General features: G+C 41.3%; 1 protein-coding gene across 3 annotated transcripts in view; it reads left to right on the forward strand.

Moving 5' to 3' along the window:
* The window catches only part of kiaa1549la (KIAA1549-like a), a 133408-nt gene that overhangs the window by 91172 nt on the left and 24007 nt on the right, over window positions 1-18229 (forward strand). For all 3 annotated transcript variants that reach the window (XM_075470600.1, XM_075470601.1, XM_075470602.1), the window contains 2 exons: window positions 1253-1446; window positions 13246-13391. In XM_075470600.1, coding sequence (XP_075326715.1) covers window positions 1253-1446; window positions 13246-13391 — 340 coding nt within the window. The remainder of the gene's footprint in view (window positions 1-1252; window positions 1447-13245; window positions 13392-18229) is intronic.

Genomic DNA, 18229 nt, shown 5'->3' on the forward strand with positions numbered 1-18229 from the left:
AAATAATGGAAAAATCAAAGAACGTGATCCCCATTGTGCTGCCTGCTTTGTAAAGATGAGAGTGGGCTAGCTGAAGCAGGTAGATGATGGCATCTACAGCGCCAGCCTGACCCAGTGGGTCTTGAACGGTGTTCACTTGCTTACTCAGGTGAGCCAAAAACAGTATCCCCAGGACTTTCATGATATGGAGTATCAGGGCAACTGGTCTGTCATCACTGAGGACAGATGGTGGAGATGTCTTCCACTGCATTGAGACTTTCTCCTGACTCAAGCTAAGGGCCCAACTTACTTCACATAGCAGAGTTTTAAGAAGAAATCCTCTCAGAATTGATACCGTATCTTCAACAGTAACCCACTCAATGACAAATAAGCAGTCCTTATTTCGGCGATTAAAAGAGTTTAAAGTAAAGATGCGTTATCTCCAAAATGTATTGAAATTAAATCAAGGTTACCAAAAGTTTAATAATGATAGTATTGTCAGTTAAATCTTTGTGATAGATTTGATCTAGTCATACTCTTTCATACCATGATAAAGAAGGCCAGATTCTCCTCACCAAGGCAGAAAAAAGAGAAAATTAAGTTAACTTTCCATTATTTCTGTGTGTTTGGCATAAAGGAATTCCCTAAATTCCCTAAATAGCAGGGTATTTTTTTTACATGCATTAATGTAAATGTGTGTTAATTATAACTTATTTATGGTTTAATAATTTAGGGTTTTGTACTTAAGCATGTTTATTAAATGAGAACTTTTCACCGAATGGGAGTGCTTTGCTTTGCTTTGCTTGGCTGTGCTTTGATTGATCAATCATTCTGTTGAATCCATACTATTCTAAAACTCCAACCAAGCGTGAGTTAGCCACATCGTTGTTTAAACTATTCATCATTGTGTATGCTTGCATTTTGGTTTCTAAATTATAATGACGTTGCTTTTTATATATGGATTTATCGATAATTCATTGGCCTGTGAAATGGAAAAATGGAAAATGATGCAGTAAAACATGACTGCTGTATTTTCAGTCTGAGGTCTTTGCATGTGCTTTGTGTACGTCAGCCGCTTGTTTTGATGTTTCTGTTTGCTTTGGGCCCATCAGCCAACACGTCAATCAATTAAAAAGGCAAAACAAAGGCTTTTCCCAATTGTTTTGCTGAGAATTAGCAATTAAAAGTCTGATGCAGCTTCCATAAATCGATTAATTTAGTTATAACCGACCCACGTTAGTGACCCGTGTTGTGTACTCTTACTTCCTGCCAGCCTGTCCAGGGCTTCGACTACGCCAAGAAGCACATGGGTCGAACCGGTGATGAGGCCGTCTCTGTTACCAAGGAGACGCTGGTGTTAGGGCTGCCTGTGCGAGATGCTCCACTGTCACTGTCGCTAGATAAGAAGGTCCACCAGGATGGGACCGCGAGTAAGAGGCCTCCATCTGCTGATCTGCACAAAGGAGGGTAAGACAGTCCCTGACTTATTTGTTCACTTGACTGCAATGTGTTTGTTTCCAATCAATATAGTTGTAAATACTGGTAAGACACTGACTCTCACTCTGTACACAGGCCGTGGTACATCAGCATATCAATGCAGTTAATCTGCATGTTGGATACATTGTGTGTTTGTGTTTATTGTTCATGGTTCAAACAAATTAACAAATTACAAATTAAATTTGTTTTGCAGTTTAGAAAACTTCCAAACTTGAGAGCATATTCATGTTTGTGTGGAGCAGTGATTTGGTCAGATATCAAATATTTATAACACACACATATTCACTCTGTACATTAACATATGTTGTATTGTAAGAAGTACAGAAGCTGCATCGGTCCATTTTAAAGGATTTCTGAACCCTTAGAAAAGTTTATAGAAATTGGATAAAACAAAGTGCTGAGAAGTTGAAAACATCTCATCAGAGATTACAGTTTCATTGTACACCACTTGATTAAACTCATGAATGTTTTGTTTTGCTGTCTCAGCACGAGGCTCCGAGCTAGTTGAGCTGATACAGAGCTCTGATTGGTCAGAGAGAATCCCTAACTAACATCGATTAGCTCTGCAGACTTTCTGTATCACCACGGCCTCACGCAGGACCATGGTGGACCATTCGCACTGTCCCTGTACTTGGAAACAAGTAACATCTCTGTTGAGCTTAGTTTTATTGTCCAATAATGCAAAGAAAATGAATATGTGGCTAAAGAGATGGCACACAATCACCTTTCTATGCATCCATGAAACACAAAATAACATCAGCGTTCATCTGAAACTCCACCTTGTAAACTTTCAACTCTCTTTTGTAGGTTGTAAAGAAGTTACTAGTTAAAGCAACACTTTACATGGCTTAGATCTTTGATCCGTAAGCCCAGTTAACATATCATTTTGCGTAGTTAGATAACAACATATTGTTTACCCTGGACTTTAGGGGCGACGTTGACACAGATTAAGTGAAAAATACCAACATTTCCAAACGCTCTGTGTTGTAGTCTGCCGTTGGGAAAAACAAAGCTCCCCGAATTCTGCTGAAGACCTTACATCACGCCGCTGACTTCATCGTGCCTCATTCACAAGAAGGTTGATGATTCATGCTGGTGATTTGTCAGAGCTTCTTCATTCACATTTTCACTACAAGCTGTGTTTGTGCACAGGTAGCGCCAGCACAATGAGCCAGTCAGACATGCTGTTCCTCGCTTAAAAAAACCCCTAAAAAAAGCGAGCTTTTCAACAGTGTTTGTGTATCACTGAGTTAAGCTAGGGAGAAGCCACGGGTAAGCAGTGCAGACTCTGACAGATTGATGTGATCCGAAGATAATCCCAGTGTTAACGAGAAAGCTGAAGTGTAAGTCGTTAGAGCAAAGAAACTCACTTGATTAATTAAGAATAAAGAGTTTAGGATTTAAGTGATAATTATTAATTGCTGAGGTGATTTACAGCCTCGTCTAAATCATGATGTGACTCAAAGTTAATCAAATCAACTTTGCAATAGATTTTAATGCAAATTGTAAATCAAAGACATTGCACTGAAAGAATGCACAAAGAAAAAACATTCAGCTCAGTGAGAGAGATTCCGCGTGAGAACATAACCTGAGGCCCTGAGATGGGTTAGCTTCACCCATAGCAGATACCTCTATAAAATCAGGCAAAATAAATCAGAACGGTGAACCATTGAGGGTCACACACTCCCAGTCATTAATCTGCATCTCTTAACAACCCAACTCATGAGCCACAACATGAAATTGAGACTTACAGAGGGTTTCATTTCCCTGAAATAGTATCTGAAGAAGGAGTTAAGATCGATGGATTGCAGTCCACAACTGTGGGCAAACACTGTGTGCTGCAGAGGAGAAGTGAAACCCTGCAGGCCTCATCAGGCACACGGACAATTAAGGTTATTAAGCCCACGCCCCGCTCCAAGACGTCCATTTAAAAAGCACGAGACACAATGATGCATGGGAACATCTGTAGAATCAGGTCTGTGTCTCAAATGAACTCCCAAGAACATGATTATCAATTTAGTTCAAAGAGGGAGGAATAGAGGATGTTTGTAGGGATCCACAATATGCATCAGCACCCTCAACACCTATCTACTAAGGGTGTGATATAATACAATTCCACATATTTTCCAATGATATTTGGATATTTTCTTAATATTATCTGTATATACAGTACTGTATATCAACAGTTGATAATAATGTTTGCCGAAATCTAATTTTCTTAAGCATACTGAAGCATATCTGTTGTTAAGGTTAAATGTTCTCAGGTGTTGTAATTATTGATACATTATTTTTGTTATATTTGTGAAATAAACATACACAGCAGTAAGTAAGTATGGTATTTAGGCACAAAGATCATTTACATGGATTTCAGTAAAATGATTTCTCTCAAATAATCTGGCAAAAGTGAAGGAACTCTTATTCTGGGAGACGGATGAAAATAATCACTCGTATGTGATGGAAAGTTCAGAGACGCACAGATTTAACTACAAAGATATTATAAGATCTACAGATTCATGGATGTATTGACATCATGTGGCTCAAATTGCAAAACGCGCAAGGATCCATTCTTGGGCCGCTGTTTGGTTTGTTTCTTCTGGGCTGCTGTAGTAACATGATGATGCAACATGGAAGAGCGGTAAGGAAGGAATCACATAACATCTTAGGATATAAAACACAATGATTCCTATTTATTTGGTGTTTTCACACCAAACGTTTGCCGAAAAGACGCTCATTAATTCGCACAGTTTCTAATGTCTTCAGTGATATATGACCAGATACCCAATAATGGATATTTGACTGCTGCTAATTTCTATTTCCCTCAATTCAACCCTCTATAAACTGTATTTTATCCTACTCGCTGTCTTGTTCAGTATTTCCAGGCTGATTTTTTTCCTATTATTGTCTCCTTTACGGGCATTAGCAGTAATTAGCAAAAACAGTTTTGGAATCAAACAGCTCAGATGTTTTTGACAAGATGTGCAAAACATTTTTCTTCCCAAAAGATCTCAGAGAGATTGTGAATTTTAATCCTCTCAGCCCAAAACACTGAAAACATTTAGAGCAAGATGATATTCCAAATTGTTCTGCCCCCACGCATTTCTCTACTACAAGCTAAACCCACACAGACACCCACCCCGATTTTATGGTGACATCATTCCCTTGTGGAAATGTGTGTCCATGAATGAGATGCATCCTGCCTCCTCTCACAGAAATGAAAATGCAGAAATGCACCAAAGACAGCGAAAGCACCTCACATTTGTTCACCGCAAAACAAAAGTGAATGGGGCTGGGATTAGTTGTGCTTTGCTTCTCGGGGATGAGAAATGCATGTATATTTATAACCCTGGCTGTGGCCAAGCCGGAGGGAGCCATTCTGTGTAACAATGATGAGGCTGTAAAGTAATGCAAAAGCTGTCAGTGTGTGATAATCAGCTTTACAAACCTGCATACGAACACACACATCGAACAGGGAGCCATTTTTCAACTAATGTAGAGTTGCTCATTCAACCACGTGGGTGAACACTAATCACATACCCTGTTTTCTGACAAGTCCAAGATGGATGCAGAGGATTTCACACCAAAACAGCAGCAAAGACTGCATTTATTTCTAGGGATGTATACCGAGTAGGGCTGGGCAACGATTCAAAATTTTAATCTAATTAATCGCCTGATTTCCCTGATTAATCGCATTTGTACGCAAAATCCAAAAATGAATTCAAAAATAGTGTATAGCTTTTAGCATTTAGTTTTATTTTAAATGTGCTGCCATATGAATGAAAGTGCCATAACATTTGTTGTGCAAACACACTTTTAACATCAGCATCTTTCTGTAGTTTTTATGTAGAAGCCTCGCTCCACTGTCTGTTTCCTTGAATGACTTGCTGCTATCAGTTGTGTGTTTTGCCTTTAAGTGATATTTTAGACTGGAACTACTACGCTGAGAAGACAATTCAACTTGGCAGTGTTTACAGATGACTTTGGTTCTGTCGACTCCGCTGTCTGGAAGAACTTTAAAATGAAAATGGCCGAGTAAAAGTTCCGTACCCTTCTCCGTGTTTGGTGGATCTGCCGATTACTTTCTTTTCCGGTTCCGCAGCAGACAGCAACTGACGTTTGCAAAATAAAAGCCTGTAAGCAACAGACTTTTACAAAATAAAATAAATAATAAAACCTGCGTTAATGCGTGATAAAATATTTATCGGTGTTAAATAATTAGTGAGTTAACACGATAATAACGAGTTAACTCGCCCAGCCCTAATACCGAGTACCGGTATATTTTGGTACAAACAATACTGTTATCGGTACGTTTTGAACTTCTAACTGTTTACCTAACTGTTGCGTAATAATGACACCGTTGCGTAATCATAACAGTTCCGCCGTCGATAGGTGATGACGCAGTGCGACTGATCATGTCCGCGTTAAGGTCTAAGCGATCCAAAGTGTGAGCCTACTTTATCAAAGTTGACCAAGATTCGTCTCGATGCAACATTTGTCTGAGACAAGTTTCATCCAAGGGAGGTAACACCAGCAACATCATGAAGCTCCTGCAGCGCACTCATAACATAAAACTGAAGGAGTGCACCGTCTTTGACGGGAAAAGCTAGTCGCCTGCCAAAGACACCAAAGTGGAGTAAGACAGACACACTTACCTTACTCTCCCAGCTGTCCTTCACCTACCTTTGCGTCCAAGCCTCTTCAACGCCGTCTGAATGTGTGTTCTCGACCACTAGAGACACACTGTACAGAGAGGTCTGGGCTGCTGCCTGAGAAAGTAAATATGTTGCTTTTACTTAACAAAAAATGTTCGGGCCAAATGCTGCAGGAGAAGTGCCTCCACTTAGGGGTGGGCGATATGTATCGTTTGCGAAATTATTGTGAATGTTGTTTTGACGATGAGTAATTTTGCAATATCGAGATTTTTTTCCCTCAATCGCCAAAAAGTGCGGCGCCAGTGGTCCTCTGCCCTTACCACGGCGCCACGCCCTGCTTTGAACGCTCTAATTTTTTCAAAGTAAACGCTTCGGACCCCGCGGGACACTCAGCTAAGAGCATCGAGGGGGCGCCAAGAGGCAGGGGCTGGGACAGACGGCAGCTCGCCTCGCGGCGGACCGTCAGGTCGATCCCGAGATCCAACTACGAGCTTTTTAACTGCAGCTACTTTAAGATACGCTATTGGAGCTGGAATTACCGCGGCTGCTGGCACCAGACTTGCCCTCCAATTGATCCCCGTTAAAGGATTTAAAGTGTCCTGTATTGTTATTTTTCGTCACTACCTCCCCGAGTCGGGAGTGGGTAATTTGCGTGCCTGCTGCCTTCCTTGGATGTGGTAGCCGTTTCTCAGGCTCCCTCTCAGGAGGGAGAAGTAGCCTGAGAAACGGCTCGAGGTTATCAGTCACCAAAGCGGCCGGGGCACCCCGAGAGGCACCCCGCATGGGTTTTGGGTCTAATAAATGCACGCATCCCCGAAGGTCAGCGCTCGTTTTGCATGTATTAGCTCTAGAATTGCCACAGTTATCCAAGTAACGGTAGAGCGATCAAAGGAACCATAACTGATTTAATGAGCCATTCGCAGTTTCACTGTAGCGGCCGTGTGTGCTTAGACTTGCATGCTTGTGTTCATTTTATTGTGATCTTAACGCAAATTTTAATTTTTTTTTTAAATATCGTCAAAATATCTTTATCGTGAAAATCCTAAAAAATATCGAGATATTTTTTTTTGCCCATATCGCCCACCCCTACCTCCACTCCACTGCACTGTTCTGTTTATGTATGTTTTTTTTTCTACGATCTTCTGTTCTAAGAAGCGTTTAATTGTAAGAATAGATTCTGTTCTGTTCTGATCCAGCTTGTGGGAATAAAAAAAAAAACATTGAATCTTTTAACATCTTGTAATGTCTTTATTGTTTACTCTAAATTACGCTGTAGTATCGATAAGGAGTATCGGTATCGATAAAATCATAACGATATACATCCCTATTTATTACTGTACTCTGCAGTCTGTGTTTAGGTTGGAATGGGTGATAAGTTTAATCACTATATTGTGTGCAATGCTATGCACACATTTCCAAGTAGGAATTCAAACACTCAGATTAAAGGTTGGACAACATACACTGAGAGGGGAGTCTGGAGGCTAACAGAACCTCTGTGCTCTGGGGTTGAACATATTCTGTTTTTTTTTTTTAGATTGTTAGAGCTGTACTTATCTGTTCATTTAATGTCTCATGGTGACAAGGAGGACACTTGTTTCCTCTCTGTGAGAAACATGGTGCCACAAGCTGTAGCCATGTTCAGGAGGTATAAATAACATCTTTTTCATCTGTTCTTCAGCTTTTCCTTCACTGTCAAGCTTCGATGGTGTCAGAACATTCCCTTATATGGTCCTTGCCTGAATAGATGCACTAAAGTGTTGAATATGATCATCTCACTTCATGTATCTTCCCTGAGAGTGAGCTTTAATTCTCACAACATCGATCAGGTTCACTTTGGTCACCGTTTTTACTGAAGATAAATGCATGGAGCAGCTTTTCTAAATAACTCTGACGCATTAGTCCTTTAACCCTTGAAATATTCTTCAGGTGACAGTCGGCTGACTTCATATGGCTGTTGAAGTTCAGGTCGGAGCCCCTAATATGACCCAGATTTCTGGCTTGGTTTGTGGTTTTTGACATTACGAACTGAAGTTGAGCACAGATTTTAACTGTTTGATTGATGGTAAAAATGAACGATTTCAGCTGTTGAATGTGACAGCTGGGGTGCTTTTATGTGATGTCATGACACATAAGTTTACATAAAACTCTGCATTTTATAGACATTACCAGAGGCGTGCTGCACTTTAATGAAGCACACGCCACTTTCCCAGTGTGAAGCCGGCCTAAGAATGAAGCACAATGTGGAGCCGAGGCTTGAAATGTCACTTGCGTTGCTGTCCAGTCTCGCAACAAAACCTGTAACACGTATATTTAATCACGTGTCCAAAAAGTTGCACTTTGTTGCACATCAAAGCTGCTAAAATTGTGAGATGGTAACATTTTTGCATCCCCTGTTGTTTTGTACAGAGAAACAGTCTCACCCAAACCAACTGCAAATGACAGCAAATAACAAAAAAGTGGTTGGACTACAAGGAAAATGTAGGCACATCATGAATTGGCTGTCGTTTTACCATTTTGAGCCTTTATAGTGAAGATGAGCTGAAAGCTGAATGTTAAAGTGATATGCATTCTTTCATTCCATCATTTCAAACCCACAAATATTTACATATAGCACATATGTGACCAAAGAAAAGTGTCATATAAAACACTGGGAGGACATTTTCTAATAATTAGAAAACAATAAAAATGGATAACAGTTGGTAAAAAAGTTTTATTTTTTAAAGTTTGCAGATTTTTAGTAAAAGTCATTGGATGCACTATTTTCCCAAAACATGGTTGAAATTCACAAACTTAAAAATGCAACACATGTGTTCACCACTTTATTGCTACAAAATAGTCAGTATTCACACGCTTAAGCTGTAGGATAATTATTGTTGATTCAGATCAGCTTTCTCTGCAGACTGTTCCATCGTATTGATGTGATCACTTTACGCCTTATTTGCTGTTAGCTGGAAACCAAAAACAATTGAAACAGAGTTAGGAATGACAGCAGCAATTATTAAAGGAGGGAAGAGGAAGGCGCAAACTGAATGTTAACCACAATGGGTAGCGGTGAAGGATTGGCTCATTGGGAGAGCATTTATTCTGCTCAGTGCATACTCTAGAGAGCTACAGTGTGTGAGGTGCAGAGACAAAACACAGGCAGGGGGGATGAACATTACTTTCCAGCACTGTGATTATTGATTCTGCTGCTCCTCTCTCTGGCCTTCGCAGACAGATTTACATGGAACGCACGCTGTATTTCTCCCTCCATCCCTCCGGCTCTTTTTTGAATACCACATGACTTTTACTGTGGCTCGGCCAATCGCTGGCCGCTGCTGTGGCTGCACGATGTATGTGTGTGTGTGTGTGTGTATGCGCTCACAAAGCCTCGTCTGTGGTTCTGTTATGTCCAGACCCGCTGCTGTGTGCATCTCACACCACCTGTAGACAGATCTGTCACATCGTGTGGCCACTGCGGCTTACATGCCCAGAGGCGTGTGTACGTGTTCCTGTCTGTGGACGCACTGCTGTGTGCGAGGCATATAGAACAAAGACAATGCTATTTAGGTCTTTTGCATGCATTTATTGACTTTTCTAGTCAACACTGTGCATGTATTCTGTACGCCAGTGTGTGTGCTGTTGTATTACTTTATCTGTGAGGACACATGGCTGTTCACAAAGTGACGCTGTGGCAACTTGACTACCTTCTGGAGACAAAAATTTGGTCTCAATAAAGGAACTCATCCAGTCTTCCTACAAGGTGATGGTAAAAGACTGTGGTTCAGCAAGTAGTGGTTGTAGTTGGGGTAATTCTGCGATGAATTAATAAAAGTCAATTTAATATCCTCTAAAGGGACATAAAATCAGGGTTGGGTTTATTCTACTTCTCCATTACCTTTATCCTGTAGGCTATATCCCATTCAGAAAGTAATACTTTCAGGTTTTAGTAGAAACTAGCATCACATGTGCTGTATCAGAACCTCGTTCCGAGGAAAGCATGTTGTTGCATGTTCACTTAAAGCCACAGAGGTTCGCAATAAACAGAAAAGGGAAACATTTACTCATTAAGATTTGCTAAACCACTGCAACGAGGCGGGAAATGGCCAGAAAGAGACACTGCAGAAAGAGGCAGAGCGACCACTTTGTATTCATTTTACATCTCCCTCAGTCTGGGTGTTTTGCTCTGTGCTGAAGGGGTGAGGTGAATTGAAATGCTGTTCAGGTGATGGAGAGAAGGAGAGGATGTAACAGAGAATTAAGCAGAGACACTGTCTGTCACAGTTAAAGCTGCAGTGGTAAAAGAACAGGCAGGTTAAACCTGTGTTATCTGTGACATCTAACAGAGATGGTCACAATTGTTTTGCAAACAGCCATTTTTATTGATGTGCAAATCGAAGATTTTTACCAGAGTAGCATGGAAATTTGTAGGATTAAACGCTGTCTCCTTCTAATGGAATGTGTTTTAAGCCTGAAATGCAAAACCGGATGCATATCAATAAATTTAATCAATTTGATAAGACAAAACATAAAATATCTTGGGCTAATACGGTCTGCATTTAAATAGAAGTCAAAGTAAATGTAAAAATCACAGCGTTTGTTCCAACTTTGTATGATGTGTTATTTGCCAGTTAGCGTAAGGTTTTAAACCAAAACTGGAATATTCTGCGTGGAGCCATCTGCTCCCCTAGAAGTTTGTGACAATCTATGACTTTAGGTTCATCAGGGCCATCAGAAAAGCAGCCACTAAGAATATAATTTATCCAAAATAAATCACGAAGACCAAGCTCTGAAGCTAAACAAAAGAAGTTCCTGCTACATAGAAGTTAATCACAGCTTTGTAGTTGTTATCTTTGTTTTTTTATAAGTTTATTTGTCCCCAGTTCCCTCCACAGGCCCTTTCTACATGAAGAATGTTAAGTTGATGTCACACTGCTTGCTTTGTAGGTTTAGGGAGTATTGATATGTTCAAAGGGCATTTAGTGAGAATCCTGCTTACCAAGCACCGTGTTTAAGGCAAACTGGACACAACTGAACACCAAAATCAAGTGTCAGTCCACTTCTATTTGAAATATCTAAACATTAAACCCACAGTAAGAAAAAACAGTATAATGATAACAACTCGTGCCTATAGCCCCTTTCACACTGAGACCCGCTACCTTAGCGGGTCCAAATTGCACCTTTGACCCGCGTCGAGCAATGTGAACGCTTGGCGTGTTAGGTGACCCGTGTCGCCTGAAGCCGAGTTCAGGGGGCGTTGCCTAGTGGCAGAGCGTCACATGAAACACATAAAATGCTGGGCGTGTACAATGACGTAGGCACAAGCCATGCTTGAGTCGAGTTGACGCGGCAGCCCGGGTCGGCAGTGTGAACGCAACAGCGGACACGCTAAATTCGCGGATTAAACGCGGGTTATTCGGCAGTGTGAAAGGGGCTTATGACTCATTGAAATAAACACTGGCTAGTGGTTTTTTAAGTTTTGTAACTTCAATATTTAGGGCAAGTAAAAGAGGCCAAATTTAGCAGTGGATCATATTTCAATGTAACACCAGCTTGTTGAAATAGCAGATCTCGCACTAAGCTTCCGCAGAATTGTTCATGAGTTTACTTTGATTTGTCATTTCGAAACTCGCACAAAGTGCATCAACTTGGTTCAGAAACACAGTTCAGAGTGACCCGAAAATTTAATCAGATAGTGAATCAGGGTCAGTAATTGTTGTATGTTGTTTATCCCATTTTTTCTCCTGGGAAGCCTTTCTCAGACCTTTCCCCTCTAGCCCCTTTCACACTGCCGAATAACCCGCGTTTAATTCGCGAATTTAGCGTGTCCGCTGTTGTGTTCACACTGCCGACCCGGGCTGCCGCGTCAACTCGACTCGCCTTTCGACCCGCGTCGGACCCTAGTCTTTTTGCCGAGCCGAGTTTGATGTGAACGCAATCGACGCGGGTCGGACGTGGGCGTGACGTGAGGAGTTTAAAAGACAGAATGTACAGCTGATTCAGAACAACAGCGACAGGTGAGGACAAGTTTTACTCTGTTTTAGCCTACATCAAGTTGGAGACATTTTTTAATATGGCCAACTGGGGAGACAAGGAGGTCCGCGAACTCCTCAGCCCCCGAACAGAGGACGTTATTTTCCGCCACATTTCGGGGACGGTGAAAGATGGACCTCTGCTGGAAGGGCTGGCGAGAAAGATGGGAGAGCGCGGTTTCCCACGCAGCAAGACGCACCGTAAAGTAACATCTCCATGAACTGCATTGCAAAAATGAGTTCTCAAGGTGTCCCGCCATCGTTTGTTTGAAAAATTTGATGCAGACAGGTGTATTTCACCCTACCTCCGACGCATGGCTTGTGCCTACGTCATTGTACACGCCCAGCATTTTATGTGTTTCGTGTGACGCTCTGCCACTAGGCAACTCCCCCTGAACTCGGCTTCAGGCGACACGGGTCACCCTGACACGCCAAGCGTTCACATTGCTCGACGCGGGTCGAAGGTGCAATTTGAACCCGCTAAGATAGCGGGTCGCAGTGTGAAAGGGGCTTCTGTCTTGCCCATTAGATTTGACCATTTCAGTCAACTTTTTTGCCAAACCAAACAACATGTAAACACTGTGGGAGACACAGGTAACAAAAGATGGAGTTCACAAGATGGTGCTCTTATTACAATGTAAACAACATGTTTTGATTCCACCACCCCGGTATAGGATCTCAGGCAGACTCTTAGCTTCTTTTACTAAATTTCTGCCACTTTAGAGCAGATATCAGTCCAAACAGTGAAAGCTGCCAGTTGCCTGATACAGCTTTTGCACTAGAACATGTGAAAATGTTCACTCTTGCATGATATGCTGGTTTGTTAACTCCCATTATTCAAGATACTCCTGACCAGTCACGCAGTGTGTTTTCATGTATCTGTTGAGTTGGAGGGATTTGTGAAAAGATAATTGTTGCTGGAATCAAGCCAAGTGTGGCTCGACAAGTTTTGCAATGATCCTTTATTTCTTTTTGACTTACAATCAAAGTTGATAATGTGTTGCCACTAATAACTGTGAAATGATGCTCTGTTTGCACGCACACTCGCGAGTCTCACTCCTCTCCCTTCTCCTGTCTCCCTTGTCTCTCTGTTGCCATGGCCACTACAGGCGGTTGCCAAGTGAAGAAGATGGCTCAGTGTCGAGTAACGGCTCCGGGAAGCTCAACACCAGCAAAAGCTCCTCGGCCCGAAGGACTGCGACTGGCAGCAGCAGCAAGAACGGCAAGGAGGAGCTGCACAAGAGGGGCCCCAGCGGTGAGGAGGAAAGAGGGGAAGAGGGGGTATTATAGCTTAGGTTTAAATGAGGGAAGCAGAGAAAGATGAGAAGACTCAGGAGTAAGTGAAAGAGAAAGATGTGAGAAAGAGAGAAAGCGTGCATCTCCATATGTCGGTGCACACCACAAAGCAAATAAGCATTCACTACACAGTTTGGTTAACTCGGGCTGCCTGCGCATGCATTGTAATACAGCCAAAATTTACACAAAGGATATTTATTGTGAATTAATGAAGTGGTCATGAACACAAAGAGTGAACTCACTCCAGCATCCAGTGACTCAGCCTGCTGTAACCGTCGGTGACGACACACATAGTCATGTGAAAGGCTGACACGTAGCTGCTCAAACGCTCACTAATACACGCATGCTGCATTGTGCTCCAAGTTGAATCAGAAGAGACATATTAGGTGTTTGGATTTGGGTATTAAAGGTGTTTTCATTCGGCTTACCTCACTCCACGGTGCGCAGCTTAAAATGCTGCAGGGAGATAAAAGCCGGCAGATGCTCCTTCAGCATCGCACCAAGTTACTTTTTAGTCGAATGACAGGTGAAAGTGGGTGGAAAGAGATGTGACAGCACGCTGTCACTTTAGGTGTTTTTCACAATTATACAACCTGGAGCGTATGATTTGTGCAAGAGAAATATGACTCATCGTTAAACCTGTGACACTCAGAGGCTTCCTCATTCTGCAGGAAAAGACACCGATAGACCAAAGAACAAATTCTTTAGAATCTGAGCATCGTGGTCCTTATTATGTCGACTAGTCAGAAATAATTACAGAACCATGTTTTGATGGTGTTACTGTCAAAATGATTCAATTTGTCATAGTGAGAGTGTCACCTTTTTTTAATATGGCTCCTTTTCTTATGTCTTAGTGAATCAGCAAGCTGTGTTCTAACTCGTGTTTATTCGGTTTACTTTGGAGATTTTGTCTCTTTAACTTGCACAGGTGTTCATTAAGAGGGTAAAATGTCCACAAATAATTAAGAGTGGGTCTCCTAAAAGCTATTGTGACCTGTGCTGTAGTCATCTCTCAACCTACAAATCAAAGTGCACCTCATTAGTGAGTGGTTCAAAATGTGGTGCGACATTTAAAGCGCCTACAACTTTCTATATTGGTGCTTAAACATGACTTAAATCATCATCAGATTTATGCACGATTTCTAAAGGAAGATAAAGAGAACTCAGTTAAACAAATTAAAAAGAAAATCATAATTAATTTACTGTAAATCTGAGTTTTTATTCCAGCTTTAATTCCACAAATCCACAGTCAGATTGATTGTATACAAGTGGAAGAAATCCAGAAGTCATCAACCAATGAAATTCACCTCAAGTTCCCAAATGACCCTATAGGATAACTTTTTAGCCTTTCTCAGACAGGCTTACGTTAAAGTTTCAAGAGTACAACATCAGTAGAACAACTGAATGGCTGCAAAGAGAAAGTATGATTTCCAAAAGAAAGAATCAGTCAATCTGCCGTTTGTTACAGATTGGTCCAGAAAGAATTGGCGCCATTAATAGAACAAGCATTTTACACTTATACCAGCGAACACAAAATGAAAATGTCAGGACATCTGTGTGCGGATGAATCTCAAGAGAAAGTGGGTCATGCAGCGAGACAGCTTCCAGCTCACATGGCTCTTCCAAATAGAGATTAAAGATGAGTGAATATAATGATTTGGACTGACAAAGTCCTGACAATAATCATGTAAAACCCCACCAACATCGGCGGGTGAGGCTGTTCTGTGCAGAAAAATGGGTTAAAATACCTCTGAACTGGTCATGATCTACAGTTACGGGAGGTATTTAGTAGCAGATAATGCTGCAGAGGGAGCAAAAGTTAGCATTTTTTTCGAGTACAAAATATTGGATATTGTAATTTAATGCATAAATGACCAGCTTAAGTATAACATTTTTACTTTTTAAGAACAGGTTTTGTTTATGTAACTGTAGGACTTTTATGAAACTCTGAATGTGTAATAGACGTAAAAAAATACAAGAGACACAAGACAATCTAAGGAACCCTAAACAATGTGATCAGTTCAGAGCACAGATGAACATCCGATCAGATTTAATTCTCTCCGTCCTTTGCTGCTTACACACTGTACACTGTTACAAATATTTAAACAGATGTTGTGATCATTGACTGCAGTGTCTTCCGGTAGAAGGAGCAATGGGCTTTCTCCACAAGGCAGTTAAACGTGCAACAACAGCAGCTCACTGGTGTGAATAACTGAATTAATGCCGGCTGAGCTCTTCAATTTTAGTTCCTGGTCCTATGCGATGTAGCAGAAAGGTTTACTGGGAAACCTGAATAGAACCAAACTAAAACATCTGTTCTGTTGCTTTGATTGGGATCAACTGCACCCTGCATGACTACCAAGCTGCTTTGTAAAGAAATGTTCACAAAGCAGTGAAAAGGGTGGACGAGCTTCAGAGCGATGTACAGAAGGAAATAAAGAATTTACGACTATTGATATATCAACATGCACAATATCAATAAAAGACTCTCAACTGCAGTAAATGGTAGACAATAGACCTCTTTCATGGCAGACTTTTTGGTTTGAAATGGTCAGACAAGGACAGATGTTCAGTCAGGGCTGCAGTTTGCTCAATGGAAGTTCTGCTTTAGTGCATGTTCTACAACTAACCAGCATGCACAGGTGCAGAAGTGGAATGAGGCCCTCATCAATAGATGTCCGTATCTATCTATAACAACAGTATGTGTTTAATAAAGCTTTGTTGAAATGAATTGAATCAACATTTGCCGATACGGAAGGTCTCACTGTAACTGCTGTATGTTACTTGCATGAAATCGCTCAAATGAGAGTCTGATAAGTTGCCTGAAGTGATGTCAGTTGAGTGAGTGGCAGTTAAGGCTGAAGACGAATCTGAAAATGTAAATAATTGGAGTGGAGTCATAAAGAAGTGAGTCAGAGGAAAGTGAGCTTAACAGACTTCTGCAGTCTCCTTGTCTCCGCTTGAGGCAACATTAGCTGGTCCTATCATCACGCATAGGATACAACACAGCATGCACAACAAAAGCAGAAACATCAGGTTATGAGAAGAATATCTCTGCTAGTGAACGTGTGTGTCATCCCTGCAAATGATTGGCAGCTTCTCTACTTTCTCCTGACAGATATTTCAATTGATTAAGCAAGCCTAACTAGTTCATTAGACACATGTTAAGTATTAAATGCTCTGTGGCAAAACACGGAGTATAGTGTGTAGATTCAGATCCTTTTTCTAGTGTCAAGAAAAGCAACTATAAGAATATAAACGTATTTATGTTGAGCTGCAGGATGATACTATGGCTGCCCCTGCTTTCATCAACATCACCTGTTATCAGTCGTGGCAGATCTCTTTCCTGCTCTGCAGCCTCAGAATCGGATGCACAAGCTTCCTCTGCTTACTGAAGACCCTGCGGCGTTGCTTCTGCACAGCGTCATTCCGGGGCACTAATTTTCAATCTGTATGTCCCAGCAATTGAATGAGTACCCAGGAAAAGAGGAGGAGAAGATGAGCAAATTCTTTTATCTTCCCTCTACTGTTCACAGAGAATCCGAGATGGACAGAAGTGCTATTTTCATGAGAACGAATGGCAACATACTTAAAGGGATAGTTTGCCTCTTTTGACATGAAGCTGTATGACATCCCATATTAGCAATATCATTTATGAACATTTTCTTACCCCCTCCTGTGAGCCGAGTTCCAGCCTCGCTTTGGCTTTGACGAAGGTGGTTCAGTTCAGTTCAGACTTTATTAGTACCGGTAGGTAGATTTGTTCTGCAGAGAATAGGAGAAGGTATCTCCCACACCTTATTAACAGACATTAATTTGACAGAGGACAGGTCAAGACAATACAAAGACAGACATGGCAAGTACTGACAATTCTCACTGAACAGGATAAAGTAGATATTGGCCACAAGGCAAGGAACAATAAATAAAGGTTCAAACCAGGCTTAGGGTTTCTATAAATAGAATTAAGTAATAGTCCGGCTAGTTGGCTGGGGCCGCAAAAATAAAGCGTTTTGCTTCTCAAAACAAAATGCGTTCAAAAGAGTAATACATTTGCATCACAAAATCGTTCATCCAGAAAAAGTCAGACCTCACAATCGCTTGGTGCTATTTTCTCTCTCTGCGTATCACTGCCTGCTGCCGCCTGCCAACAGCCGGGCCTTTTACGGTGTTTGCTGCTCGGTCTGTACTTCGGTCTGCTCGGTCTAAACAGCACGCAGTGATACGAAGGGAGAGAAAATAGCGCCAAGCGATTGTGAGGTCTGACTTTTTCCTGGACAACGATTTTGTGATGCAAATGTATTACTCTTTTGAACGCATATTGTTTTGAGAAGCAAGACGCTTTATTTTTTAAACACCAGCCAACTAGACGGACTACTTTCTTCAACACCAAAACGAGGCTGGAACTCGGCTCACAGGACGCAGCAGGGGGTAAGTCAAATATAATAAATGATATTGCTAATATGGGATGTCATACAACTTCATGTCAAAAGAGGTGAACTACCGCTTTAAGATGAATAATTTACTTTTAATCCTCGTTTGAGCACCTTCTGCTTCTCTTCTCCATATCATCTGTACAATTAACATATTTGCATGTGTATAAGAGCAGTGTCGTCACATTAGTGAGTCACAGGTGTATCTGCAAATTAGGGAAGAAAGTCTGAAAATAAATGCTTTTTACATTCTTGATGACTTTGACGACAAAAAGGAACCATATACTAAATCTTCTCTTCTTGTGGGTTCCTTTTTCTTCACAGATAAAGGTTGATTACACTTTACAAAAGAAACCCTTCACTTTGC

This window comes from Odontesthes bonariensis, chromosome 7, assembly GCF_027942865.1.
Source record: "Odontesthes bonariensis isolate fOdoBon6 chromosome 7, fOdoBon6.hap1, whole genome shotgun sequence".
NCBI lineage: Eukaryota > Metazoa > Chordata > Actinopteri > Atheriniformes > Atherinopsidae > Odontesthes > Odontesthes bonariensis.